The 13651-nt window shown below is 51.3% G+C and overlaps 1 protein-coding gene across 6 annotated transcripts in view; it reads left to right on the forward strand.

Annotated features, from left to right (window-relative positions):
- GART (phosphoribosylglycinamide formyltransferase, phosphoribosylglycinamide synthetase, phosphoribosylaminoimidazole synthetase) overlaps window positions 1-13651 on the forward strand; it is a 37556-nt gene that overhangs the window by 427 nt on the left and 23478 nt on the right. Inside the window, exons 1-4 of one of the 6 annotated variants that reach the window (XM_066177220.1) lie at window positions 4142-4156; window positions 4743-4800; window positions 4971-5041; window positions 8839-8987. In XM_066177220.1, the coding sequence (XP_066033317.1) occupies window positions 8843-8987 (145 nt within the window). In that variant the 5' untranslated portion in view covers window positions 4142-4156; window positions 4743-4800; window positions 4971-5041; window positions 8839-8842. Of the gene's footprint in view, window positions 1-4141; window positions 4157-4264; window positions 4627-4742; window positions 4801-4970; window positions 5042-6257; window positions 6410-8799; window positions 8988-13651 lie in introns of those variants that run through there. The other 5 variants (XM_066177219.1, XM_066177218.1, XM_066177222.1 and 2 more) reach the window with 5 other exon arrangements.

The following is a 13651-nucleotide window of genomic DNA, read 5'->3' on the forward strand; positions in this document are numbered from 1 at the left end:
GGCGTGGTCCTAGCGGCGCCCCCCGTCCTGGCCGGCCCCTCGTGTGTCGGCTCTCACAGCACAGCCCGCACAGCAATACCCGCGGGGCATGGCCGCCACGCCATCCCCTTCATGGCAAATGCCCTCACGGCATGGCCCTCATGGCACCCTCCTCATGGCAGTCTCCTTATGGCAGTCCCCTCATGGCTTGGCCCTCAGGGCTTGGCCCTCACGCCATCCCCTTCATGGCAAATCCTCTCTCCATGGCCCCCACGCCATCCCCTTCATGGCAAATGCCCTCACGGCATGGCCCTCATGGCACCCTCCTCATGGCACCCCACTCATGGCAGTCTCCTTATGGCAGTCCCCTCATGGCTTGGCCCTCAGGGCTTGGCCCTCACAGCAATGCCCTCAGGGCATGGCCCCCACACCATCCCCTTCACGGCAAATCCTCTCTCCATGGCCCCCACGCCATCCCCATCATGGCAAATCCTCTCTCCGTGGCCCCCATGCCATCCCCTTCCTGGCAAATCCTCTCTCCGTGGCCCTCAGGGCATCCCCATCATGGCAAATCCTCTCTCCGTGGCCCCCACGCCATCCCCTTCATGGCAAATCCTCTCTCCGTGGCCTCCACGCCATCCCCATCATGGCAAATCCTCTCTCCATGGCCCCCACGCCATCCCCTTCATGGCAAATCCTCTCTCCATGGCCCTCAGGGCATCCCCATCACGGCAAATCCTCTCTCCGTGGCCTCCACGCCATCCCCATCATGGCAAATCCTCTCTCCATGGCCCCCAACCATCCCCTTCATGGCAAATCCTCTCTCCATGGCCCCCAACCATCCCCTTCATGGCAAATCCTCTCTCCATGGCCCCCACGCCATCCCCATCATGGCAAATCCTCTCTCCATGGCCCCCAACCATCCCCTTCATGGCAAATCCTCTCTCCATGGCCCCCACGCCATCCCCATCATGGCAAATCCTCTCTCCATGGCCCCCAACCATCCCCTTCATGGCAAATCCTCTCTCCATGACCCCCACACCATCCCCATCACGGCAAATCCTCTCTCCGTGGCCCCCACGCCATCCCCATCATGGCAAATCCTCTCTCCGTGGCCCCCACGCCATCCCCTTCATGGCAAATCCTCTCTCCATGGCTCCCAACCATCCCCATCATGGCAAATCCTCTCTCCATGGCTCCCAACCATCCCCATCATGGCAAATCCTCTCTCCATGGCCCCCACGCCATCCCCTTCACGGCAAATCCTCTCTCCGTGGCCCCCACACCATCCCCTTCATGGCAAATCCTCTCTCCATGGCCCTCAGGGCATCCCCATCACGGCAAATCCTCTCTCCATGGCCCCCACGCCATCCCCATCATGGCAAATCCTCTCTCCGTGGCCCCCACGCCATCCCCTTCATGGCAAATCCTCTCTCCATGGCTCCCAACCATCCCCATCATGGCAAATCCTCTCTCCATGGCTCCCAACCATCCCCATCATGGCAAATCCTCTCTCCATGGCCCCCACGCCATCCCCTTCACGGCAAATCCTCTCTCCGTGGCCCCCACGCCATCCCCTTCCTGGCAAATCCTCTCTCCGTGGCCCTCAGGGCATCCCCATCATGGCAAATCCTCTCTCCATGGCCCCCACGCCATCCCCATCATGGCAAATCCTCTCTCCATGGCCCCCACGCCATCCCCATCACGGCAAATCCTCTCTCCATGGCCCCCACGCCATCCCCTTCATGGCAAATCCTCTCTCCGTGGCCCCCACGCCATCCCCATCACGGCAAATCCTCTCTCCATGGCCCCCACGCCATCCCCTTCACGGCAAATCCTCTCTCCGTGGCCCCCACGCCATCCCCATCACGGCAAATCCTCTCTCCATGGCCCCCACGCCATCCCCTTCACGGCAAATCCTCTCTCCATGGCCCCCAACCATCCCCATCATGGCAAATCCTCTCTCCATGGCCCCCACACCATCCCCTTCATGGCAAATCCTCTCTCCGTGGCCCCCAACCATCCCCTTCATGGCAAATCCTCTCTCCATGGCGCTCAGGGCATCCCCTTCACGGCAAATCCTCTCTCCGTGGCCCCCACGCCATCCCCTTCCTGGCAAATCCTCTCTCCGTGGCCCTCAGGGCATCCCCATCATGGCAAATCCTCTCTCCGTGGCCCCCACGCCATCCCCATCACGGCTTGGCCTTCGCGGCCAAAGTGGTGAAATATTTGCTTGAAGTCAATATTAAACTACAAACCTCTCTGGTTCTGGACTTTGATTCACTCGGATTCTTTCCCTGCTGTTTGTGGAGTTGGGGGCTTACCAGCTTTTTGAGCGTTTTTAAAATTTATCCAGTAGATACTGAAATTAATGAGCAGAGTTAATAGTTATTCCACTATTTTTCGTGTATAGCTCAAAGGGTGACACAGAAAGTGCATTTCAAGGGTATTTCTCCCCCTCATAATGGTACAAAACTCTGAGCACTTCCAGCATCCTACGTTGCTTGAGGTGTCAAATTTAGTCCTGTGGGGGTGGTTGTAAAAGTTTATGATCCTGTTTATTTTTAGAAGCAAAACTGGAGGGAACGTTTTGCCTAGAAAAATGCCAAATCCAGCTGTTTGGAGGATCATACCTGGACACAAGGGGCCTGTCTTCCGCAGCTTCAGCTTGGGCCATGAAAGACACATATAATAATGACTTTTATCCTTTTATTTTGTTGCCTACGCCACATTAAATGGCAGGAGGTGAAACAAGATGATCTTCAAGCTCCCTTCCAACCCAAACCTTTCATGAATCTATATGGCCAGGCGAGAGCCAGGAATTTGTCCTGAATAAAACACGTGAGCAAAAAAAGCTCATTTAACCCACAGCCCTAACTTAAAATCATAATTGCCACCAGATTCTGGAGAGCCTCCAAGCTGCTTAAGCAGCTCTTCATGTATTGATGCCTGAGGAAGTGAAAAGTTTCCTATGGCTGTGTGTTTTTCCTCCAGGATGAGCCTAATCCTGCCCCAGCCTGACCCTGCAGTTCCCTCTGGGAGTGCGTGGCATTCTGGCCGTTCTGCACAGTGAATTCCCCCTGGGAACTGAGCCACACGGGAAAAGAAAAAACCAAAGAATTGCAGAGAGAGGTGGATGCGTTGCCCTGCCAAGCCCGCGGTTGTGTCTCTCGCTGGGACCAGGAGCAGGCTGGGGCAGGAGGTGGGAATGGGAACGCAAACTCGCAGCCACCGAGCGCGTCCTGGTGACTCCGTCGCCCATCGGGATGATCCGAGGGCACGGCTGGCTTTGCTCTCCCCACCCTCCCTGGCTGCCCTGTGCTGCTGCTTCCCTTGTCCTCGCTGTGGCCATCCGTCACCCCTCGGGGAGTTAGCTCGCTGAGCTGGGACTGTTTCCTCTGCATATCCATACAGGCGTATTTACTTTGTTACCACGGCGGTGTCAAGCGTTCCGGCGTCGTTTTCCTGATCCAAGTGGCCGCGCTCCCTCGGCACAGGCGGGAGGGAGAGGGAAGGAGAGCCTGGAGCGGGGAGAGGTTGGTGGGAGCGACGGGCAGCTGCCCCCGCAGTCGCTGACCCCGCAGCTTGCGCAGCCGAGCCTGAGCGGGGGCCAGCAGCTGGCACGGGTTCCCTGGGAAGGCTGCCTCAGAGCTCTGCCAGCGCCCGGGATGTGCAGTGGCCTCCTAAGGACAGAGGGACAGAGAATTACCCCGTGGGTTCGTTCGGACAGCACAGGAGCCCGCAGGGGTTTGAGGCCACACGGGGCTGGCCGTGGGGGAGTTTGGGAGCTGAGTAAAGGATGGCGGGGGGGGGATCCTAGGAGGGAATCGAAGTTGAGAGGAGAAAGTTTCAGGTTTAAAGTTGGGAGGAGGAAGCTGCAAGTTTTGGCTTCTGCTCCAATCCCTTCTTTTGATTTTTTTTTTTTTTTAAAAATCCCATAACAGGTCTGTTAAAAAAAAAATACCCTGAAACTCATAAACAGCTCAGACTGCTGGGGTCAGAAACACTCACCGCTCAGTGGGGTGGGAACTGCACAGCCTTCCCAGTTTGGGCTTTTTCATGACTCCTGGGAGAATTTCTTTTTTTTTTTTCTTCTCCAGCCTGACTGCAAGAGGAAGAATGAACCTTGTCCCTTAGTCCAAAGCCAAGTGATGAGAGCTGCTCTCCGGGGGCTGGGGTTTGTGGATTTGAGCCTTTGCAGTGACGCTGGGCTTGGCTCTGCAGTGTTGGGCAAAGTGCTGTCACCGCTGGGCCGTTTTTCAGACTCGCCTCTCGCTGCATCCCGGGGTGGTTTGGGTTGGAAGCACCTCAGAGCTCATCCAGAGCTCCTTGCTCTGTTCAGGGACACCCTCCACCAGACCAGGCTGCTCCAAGCCCTGTCCAACCTGGCCCTGAATTAAGACACTCTGGGCAAGCACCATGTCTTTGATATGAAGAAACTTGAATGCCTGCATCAGTTTTCCTGAATCCCAGTGTTGGGAAGCAAAGATAGAGGAACACAGGGGAAACCCAATAGCACTGGAACCTAATTTAAAAAAAAATAATACACTGTCTGAAGCAGTGAGCTTCGGTGAAAGCATTTGCTGTTTGTGCTGGAGCGCAGAGATCTGACTGATTGTAGTTGCACCTTTCCTGCTGTAGTTTGAGGTGAGGTGATAAGGCACTGCCTTATGAAAATACTCCACCCAGTTGAGATTGAATATTTAGGGATCTTGCATCACACTTGCGAATAAATTGCTTAAGGAGTTTGTGTTTTCTTACAGAGTTCTGTTCATAAATGCATCCAGGGAGCTGAGTGTAACCCCCAGGTGTGTGCACAGGGTGAGTCAGTGGCTCCTGTCCCTGGGAAGGGGCAGAGGAAGGGACAGCAGCTGAGTAGCCTCATGTCCCTGCTCCCTGTGTTTGGAGTCTCCCTTTGCAGGAATCGGGATGGGGAAGGCTCTCAGGACTGTGGGGTTTGCCTCCCTCACTCGATTTTCTCTGCTCCACAGGCTCTGGCTGTGAGGAAGACTTCCCTGGTCTGCTGGTGAGCCCCAGCTGCCTTCCTGCCGCGAGGAGAAAGGTCTCTGGGCTGATGCTTCTCCCTGCTGACTTTGTCCTGGCATCCTCGGGGATAAGCTCTGGGAATCTCCTTGTCTTCACTCTGTCCTTGCCTCCTCTCCTCCTGGATACACGGAGTGATTAACTAATTTCTTCTTTCCTGTTCTCAATTAATATAAGGATCTCACAACAGACCCTCTCCTGAGATGTCCTTTATCTTCATTTTAAAACATCTTTTAAACAAACATCTCCTTCTTTACCGAGGCAGACGATGGTTGCAGAAGGTAATGACATTCTGTGGTTCGGGATCTCTAAGGATTTCACATGCTGCTTCCAAAAATCCTGGCAGTGTGATGTTCCTCACGGAGTAAATATCTACCTTGTGAATGACTTCAGGTCTTTTGAGAACAGATTTTTTACTGCTGGATTAGTGACAAAAATAAAAAAGGAATGTTGCCTCTTGGGGTCTTCATTTTTAAAGTGAGGTCCTGCTGAGCAGCAGAGAGGTCTCCATGACATCTTTGAGTGTCTGTGAAACAGAGGCTGCCACGGCGACATCTGAGCCTCCTGAACTGGCACTGCCATCACAAGTTCTTCTCAAGCCACATTCCTAAATAAAAGTTGCTAGGATACCATAGCGGGATGCACAAATAACACTGAGCTCCAAAACAAATGTGCGAAACTTAATTTTCACTCGCATTTTGATACAAAATGATTGAGTATCACTTGACAGTTATCGGGCATGGCGTGTTCTATTTGCTGCTCCCGTAGAAAGCTTTGAGTTCTTTCAGCTGACAGTAGTCCTGTGGCTGCCCCTGGATCCCTGGCAGTGCCCAAGGCCAGGTTGGACAGGGCTTGGATCACCCTGGGACAGTGGAAGGTGTCCCTGCCGTGGCAGGGGTGGGAATGGGATGAGATTTAATGTCCCTCCCAACCCAAACCATTCCATGGTAATTTGCATCATACCCCTCATTTATCAGGCTGTTGATTACGTAGACTAATTTTTTATTTATTGCAAAACTGCAGATCTTGATTTTTAGATATAAAGAGAATGCTCACAAGCTGATGAATGAACAGTTTTTAACTGAGGAAAACAAAACAAAACAAAAACCTGGGATGGGACAGAATTAATTTAGAAACAACAGGACGAGGTGCTCCTGTCCTGCAAAGGCTTTGCCTCTCACTCCTAGAGCATTGGTAGGGAAGCTCCTGTCCCCTGTTCCCAGCTGGAATGGCTGGAGTTCCCTGTCCATTGGCTGCCTGCAGGGTCATCAGTGGGGCGGGAATCTTGGGGCAGGGACATTTTAACCAGGGGCTGCCAATCTCTGGTCTCTTTGTGCCTCTGAGCTCCTGAGTCCTCCTCTCCTCAGCCTGGTACACACAGCACAGAGTGAGTAGGGGCTCTCTTGGGTTTAAATCATCCTGGTTTAAAGTTTTTAACATTTTTAAACTTTATTTTTTTTAACATTTTAAAAGTTATAAGCTTTATTTTTTTTTTTTCCCGGAAAATCATGTTGTTTGTAGTTCAACTTATTATTGATAAAATTTGCCTTAAAAATGCTGTTTAGTGGCCACTGGCTCTGGACACCACTCTCAATTCTCATTTAACTTCAAGGAGACAGCTGCCTGCTGTGTGATAAATGTCCTTCTACCTTACTATCATGTTGCTGTCTTTATCTAATTCACCCCTTTGTTGTATCCCTCGTTCTTTTATCTTTTCTTCTTGCTCGAGTTGTAATATAAAAGAGTCGAGCATAATGTGGTTTCCCAAACATCTGTACCACAACTGATAATTTTTAGCCTAACCTGAGCTTTTTTATTGCGAGTAATCACGGGGTTTTATAATTAAAACATGTCTGTGACTTTGAAATATCTATATTTTGCCCAACTCTGGATTGGAAACCTGTTGGTCCCCCCCCAGCATGTAACTACCATTAAATGTTAGCTCTGGTGTGTTTAGTTGATAGCGAATGACTCGGTGTTAATTTTCTGTATTTTATTCTTCTATCACGTTTATTTTTACTTGATTCTGTCAGGATGTTTTGCCTAATCCAGATATTTTGCCTCATCAAGGCGGCTTTAGTCAAGCTGTAGCAGCTGATACGAGGGAAAGGCACATCCCTGTCTTATCTGTAAATCTGCTTTGGATCATTTTTGCTTTTCCCTGAGAAATCTCCTGACGTTTGTTTAGGGGTTTTTTCCCCTTTTCTAGGATATATTTTGTGTTGTCATCCTCTCTTGTGCTCCTGCAAAGGGAGGGGGGCTCTGAGCTCACCTGTGGCACTGGACACGTGCGGGCCAGTGACCAGCTGTGTGTTTTGTGTGCTGGGATTACAGCAGGGACACTCCTTTTGTCCTAAACTCTTCTCTGGGCTCTGTTCCTTCCCTCAGCAGTGGGAGAATGGGAGGTGATCCCCACAGCCTCTGCTCTGGAGCCGGGCTGGGAGAGCTGGGGGTGCTCACCTGGAGAGGAGAAGCTCCAGGGAGAGCTCCGAGCCCTGGCAGGGCCTAAAGGGGCTCCAGGAGAGCTGCAGAGGGACTGGGGACAAGGGAAGGAGGGACAGGACACAGGGAATGGCTTCAAAGTGGGATTTGATGGGATCTTGGGAATCAGGAATTGTTCCCTGGCAGGGTGGGCAGGCCCTGGCACAGCTGTGGCTGCCCCTGGATCCCTGGCAGTGCCCAAGGCCAGGCTGGACACTGGGGACAGTGGGAGGTGTCCCTGCCATGGCAGAGGTGTTGGAATGGGATGAGCTTTAAGGTCTCTCCTAACCCAAACCAAACTATTATTTTAGTTCCAAATGAGGACATGCATAACTAGTTTATAAATTATGCCCATCCTTCCTTCCTTTCTTTAGCGTTTTCTGAATTCTAGTGGATTTTGTCGGTGCAAGTGAACTCTTCCGTCAGTCAATATGTGGAGAGTACACACAGCAGTAAATCTCAGAGAGCAGAGGCTTCCAGGGCTGCCCAGAGAACACGTTGTACTTTTGCCGTGAGCCCCACGTGCGTAAGCTGCGTGTGCACACCCGGCTGATGACGTGCTCACACCCACTCCCACCGGCCAGCAGAGTGTCCACGTGTTTTTCCAAACCTCTCTGCAATGGGAGGGTGGAGGGGATGCCCCACACTGCCTTGTCTAAGTGAACTCCTTTGTTAATTCTACCTGTTGCTGGTCTTGTGGTTGTTCTCTCCAAGGAAAGCCAGAGCTGGAAGTTACTTTCTTGTCTCATTGCTCACAGCCTTTCCTTTCCATGAGGTGTTCGGAGCTTTCCAGTCGTTGCTTCTAAAATCTCTTGAATGGCCCCATCCAGCTCCAAACAGTCCGTGTTCATATGGTGGGTGGGTGCATCAGAAGGGCTTTGACCTTTTCAGGTTTGGATTGTCCAAGGAATTGTTGTTCAGAGAGGCTGTGGACTCCCTGTCCCTGTCCGAGGCCAGGGTGGACATTGGGGCTTGGAGCAGCCTGGGACAGTGGAAGGTGTCCCTGCCCATGGCAGGGGTGTCACTGGATGGGCTTAAAGATCCCTTCCAATCAAACCCTTCTGGGAGTCTGATTCTCTAGGCTGCAAATCCCAGCCTTCCCACTCATCAGGGCTTTTCCTCTATCCCAGATTTCTGTATAAGTGGGAGCAGCTTCCAGTCAAATCCAGGACGATTTCCCTGACGGGTTCCTGCCATGCTCGGCCTTGGAGGTTTAGTGTGTATCCCATCGGATCTGAAGAAGTTCTCCAACACTTCATGGTCCCTGAAAGCTCTTTCTTTCCCCACCTTCCCCAGCTAATTCCAGCTGTTTTCCTCTGTGCTGGCTTCCTGCAGAGCCATGGCTGAGCGGGTGCTGGTGATCGGCAGCGGAGGCAGGGAGCACGCCCTGGCCTGGAAGTTGGCGCAGTCCCCCCACGTCAAACACGTGTTTGTGGCTCCAGGAAATGCAGGGACAGCTGACAACGGCAAAATCTCCAATTCAGGTAAAACCAAAAAAAAACCAACCAACCAAACAAACAAACAAAAAACCCCACCATTTTTCAATTTGATAATTCAACCAGGATGATGCTTGAGCTGATATCACTGCTGGTAGTGTAAAAGGATGATGGTGATAATGAAAAAATGATGATGATATAAGGATGATGATGATGATGGATTGCCATTTTTTTAAGGTTTTGGGCATGTGAAATGGATTTTACATGCAGTTAAGAAGAAATATATATATATATGTATATATCTGAGCAAAGCCTTGTGTAAGTTGTGTAATTAATTTTACAAGATGTCAGCTGTGAAATCTCATTCTTAGGTTTGGGTTTGGAGGATTCAGCCAGAGCTGTTCCTCTGGGAATGCAGCTCGGGATAGTTGCTGTGGTTGCCACCTGAATTCCCTCTTGTGCTCTCAGAAGTGTGTTGAAACCCCATGATCCCCACAACCTGTGACAAGAACACTCTGTCACTGTGAACATAAATTCATTCCTTTGTCTTAGCGACCTTAAGAAATCAAGGTTATCTTCAAATACTTCTCTCTGCGTACTGACTGCTTGCTTGGAGCTCTTGGTTTAACATATTAAGCTCCGACTGGCTGCAGTTGAAACTTTTCCTAGTTATTAGTTTCGAGAAATCAAGCTTCAGAAGTTGCAAATTGAGCATCTGAAATTTGGATCTGTGTTTCAAAAAAAGCCAGGTCTGAGGTGCTGGCACCCAGAGAATCAGTCCAGACCACAGAGATTCCTGTGTCCTCTACATAACAGATCCCGACTGAAGGGCTTTAACCTGCCCAAGGCTTCAGTTTTCCCTTTAGAACATTGTGGAGTTCAAGTTAACACAGGATGCACGTCGAGGTGGATCAGACACATCCATTTTCTGCGCTGGTGTTGGTGTGGGAGTAGCTTCGTGTGGTGGTGTCTCACGTGGAAACGTGAGTGCTGCCAGGTTCTTGTACAGCAAGTAACTGCTGAACAGAATTCCGTTGGAATGCTTAATTACAGGCTTCTGAAACCACTTTGTCCTTCATTTCTTTGACCAGTCACAGCATCCTGAGGGAGCTCCTCACTCCAGTTTTTTTTTTTTGCTCTGTTTGGCCTCTGAGGAGAGGCCTGGAAGGAAGAGCTTGACAAGACCAGAAAGTAAAAAAAAAAACCTTTTCCCCTTGTGCTAAATGGGGTCAGTGCCAGTCTGCAGGGCCTGTGCAATGGGGATTCCAGCAGTTTATTTTCAAGCTGTGCCTTATTAAACCACCCCCCTGGTTTTTTTCCTCCCTTTCATCCCATTAAAAAAACCCAAAACATTGCACCAGCAGTGGAAAATGCTTGGTCTCAAGCCAGGTCGTGAAATCTCCCATGTGGAATAAATTGTTTTGTTCTGCACATGGGCTCACCTGTGCTTTGGGAGAGAAATCTTCAGCACCCCAGGAAGAATCTAGAATTTATGAAGAGTCTGACTTATGTGTGTTTTTAAGGAAAGAATGTGTCTCGCCTGTTCAGGAATTCCAGTGCTGTCACTAGATCTTGATTTAACTCAGGGTGGAAAATGGGGAACAGCTTTGCAGGAGCACACGAGCCCTGTTATGTTGTGTGGGCAACAATACCTGCGATATCTGGGAATAAACTCCTTCCCTGGTTTCTGGAGGGGGTTTTTTTGGTATAACCAAGATTTGGCTCTGAAAGTTTGTCCTCCCTTCGTGGGTCATGGAATTGCCTTTAATTAAGGTTGCAGCTCTGGGTGATTACTGAAGCATGAAATGGTGAGCTGAAAATTAGAAATAACCTTAAATCTTTCAAACTTTGTCTGTATTCAAGTAAGAAAAAAAAAACAAAACAACCAATTTTGTGGTTGATCTGAGCTGGTAATTGTTTCCAGCAATACAGTGGGATTTCGGTTGGGTGCCTAAATACAGGTTTATATTTAATTCAGGTGGATTGTCAGGGCAGTTTTGGTGCAGAAGCACAGACAATGGCTTGCCGAATGAATTGGTGTGTCTGTGAATGGACTTCACCATCCTGACACCTCCTGCTGTCACATTTTACCTTCAGTGTGACTTGTGCTCCTGAATTTAAGCTCTACCCTTGAAAGCCTTGGTCCAGGGCCCTCCTGTCTGGTTCCAAAGGAATGTTCAGCCGTTGTTTGAAGCAGTCAAACACAGCTACAGAAATGTCCCCTCTCAGCCAACAACCCGAGGAAAATTGTATTTGGGAGGGAAGTTAAAGTCATGGCTGAGCAACACGATTTGTTCCTTCTTGTTTGTTGTCAGAACGTTTCTCCAGCACGTAAATCTTGTGCCACAGTCACTGTTCAGACCGTGAGATCACACCTGCAGCAAGAAATTTGGGGTGAATTCCAGGCTCTCTCCTTTCCCTTCTTGGAGGGGGACAGGAGTGTCCGCAGTGCCAGGACAAGGGGGAATGGCTTCCCGCTGCAGAGGGCAGGGTTGGATGGGATTTTGGGCAGGAATCTGTGAGGGGGGATGGCCTGGCATCAGCTGCACACGGAAGTCAAACGCCTTTGTTGGGGGAACAAAATAATAGAGCTGTTCAAGAGGTGCCAAGGAGGTGATTTTTAGTCGTGTTCTGTCTTGGGTGTTCCCCCACCCCTCCTGAACAGGGTAAATCTATAACCAAAATGTAGATTCTGCTGTGGAATCAGCACATTTTATGGGCAGGAATTGTTCCCTGGCAGGGCGGGCAGGCCCTGGAATAGAATTCCCAGAGCAGCTGTGGCTGCCCCTGGATCCCTGGCAGTGCCCAAGGCCAGGCTGGACACTGGGGACAGTGGGAGGTGTCCCTGCCATGGCAGGGGTGGCACTGGGTGGACTTTGAGGTCTCTTCTAACCCAAACAAGTCTGAGGTTCAATGGTTTTATGAATTTATTCATCCAGGGTAGGGGGGAGCACAGGAGGCACTGACCAAAGTCCTGTCACTTCCTTCCTCTCTCATCACTCCCCAGAAACTGGCTGGAGGAGACCATCAGCTCCCAGTGTACTGCCAGTCTTCTGCCATGTCCCAAGGGGAAGGACAAGAGAAAATTACACCAGGGGAGGTTCAGATTAGAGATTGGAAACAATTTTTCCCTGCCAGAGTGGTCAAGCCTTGGAATGAGTTGCCCAGGGAGTGGTGGAGTCACTGTCCCTAGAAGTGTCCTAAAGATGTCAGGAGGTGGCCCTTGGGGACAGGGTCTGGGGTGGCACTGGATGATCCAGAAAGGCTCTTCCAGCCCTGGGGACCCTGGGATTCTGTGCTCCCTTTGCCAGCACCGTGCCCTGGTGCGTGCAGTCTCCTCCCTGCACAAGCAGCCAATCCACACTGGGCTCATCTGGTTGTTGGCTCTCTGGATCTGTGTTTCCATCCTCTGCAGACCTTGGCTTTATTTATTCATGATAAAAGCGGTGCAATTGCAGGGCCTTTGCGTAACTTTTGGATCACGAGGTTTGGCATTGCTGTCTTTGGTGCGGGACGTTTCTTTCGTTTGCACACTTTGGGGCATTCCAAGTGTCATCGCAGTGAATGTTTGTTTTTGGAAAGATAATGGTTGTCACAGCCTGAGCCCGTGTATCCTCGGCCATAATGACAGCACAGTGTCACTGAGTTCACCACAGTGTAAATCAAAATTTCTGATTCCCCTCGCTTTCAGAGGGCTCAGTTTAGTGCAATTTTTAGGTGGCACTACAGAAAGAAAAAAAAAAAAAAAAAGATGAGGTGGAATTCCACCACCAGCTGTTTGTTTCATCCCCAACACCCTCCTGGCACCAAGATCCTAAAATCACAGAATAGAATTCTGTGAATGGAACCGTGGAATGGTTCGGGTTGGAAGGGCCCACCCAGTGCCACCCCTGCCATGTGCAGGGACACCTCCCACTGTCCCAGGCTGCTCCCAGCCCCATTCAGCCTGGTCTCACATCTGTAAACCTCCATGGTGACCCTCCTCAGGGAGGAGACTTGCTGGAAAGAAAGTTACTTTTATTTTTTTTTCTTTAGAGTTTTTTTCTTTCCTTTATTTGCGATGCTGCTTGTGCTGGCAAACAGGGTGTTCTAGGGGTCAGAGCAGTTTGCTGGCTGGCAGCCCAGGGGATCCCACAGCTTCTTTTTCTCACCTTCAACAGCAAGGTGGGTTGACAGGGCTAAGAAGGTGGGGAAGGGTCTGGAGAAGCCCCACGAGGTCACCGGGTCACCTGAGCCTGGAGGAGCCCGAGGTCAGAGCTCCCCGGGGCTGCAGCTCCTCCCGAGGGGCAGCGCAGGGACAGCTCCGGGCTCTGCTCCTGCCACAGGGACAGCGCCCAGGGAGCGCCCGCAGCTGGGCCAGCAGGGATTGAGGGGGGATTGTAGGGCGAGGCTCTTCCCCCAGAGGGTGCCGGGCACTGCCCAGGCTCCCCAGGGAATGGGCACGGCCCCGAGGCTGCCAGAGCTCCAGGAGCCTTTGGACAGCGCTGCCAGGGATGCCCAGGGGGGATTGTTGGGGCTCTGGGCAGGGACAGGGCGGGACTGGATCATCCCTGTGGGTTTATTCCCACTCAGGGTATTCTGTGATTCTGTGACTTATGACTCTGTCAGTGAATACCCCACCAGAGGCTTTGCTTGGGGCCTGGGGTGTGTTTTGGGTGAGACTGTCGGTGTGGGCCTCACTCCTCCAGGTTCCCAGTGACCTGGCAGCCCAG

The sequence above is a fragment of the Chamaea fasciata genome, unplaced genomic scaffold (genome assembly GCF_029207755.1).
Source record: "Chamaea fasciata isolate MVZ Bird 193981 ecotype frontalis unplaced genomic scaffold, bChaFas1.0.hap1 SCAF_2, whole genome shotgun sequence".
Classification (NCBI taxonomy): Eukaryota; Metazoa; Chordata; class Aves; order Passeriformes; family Sylviidae; genus Chamaea; species Chamaea fasciata.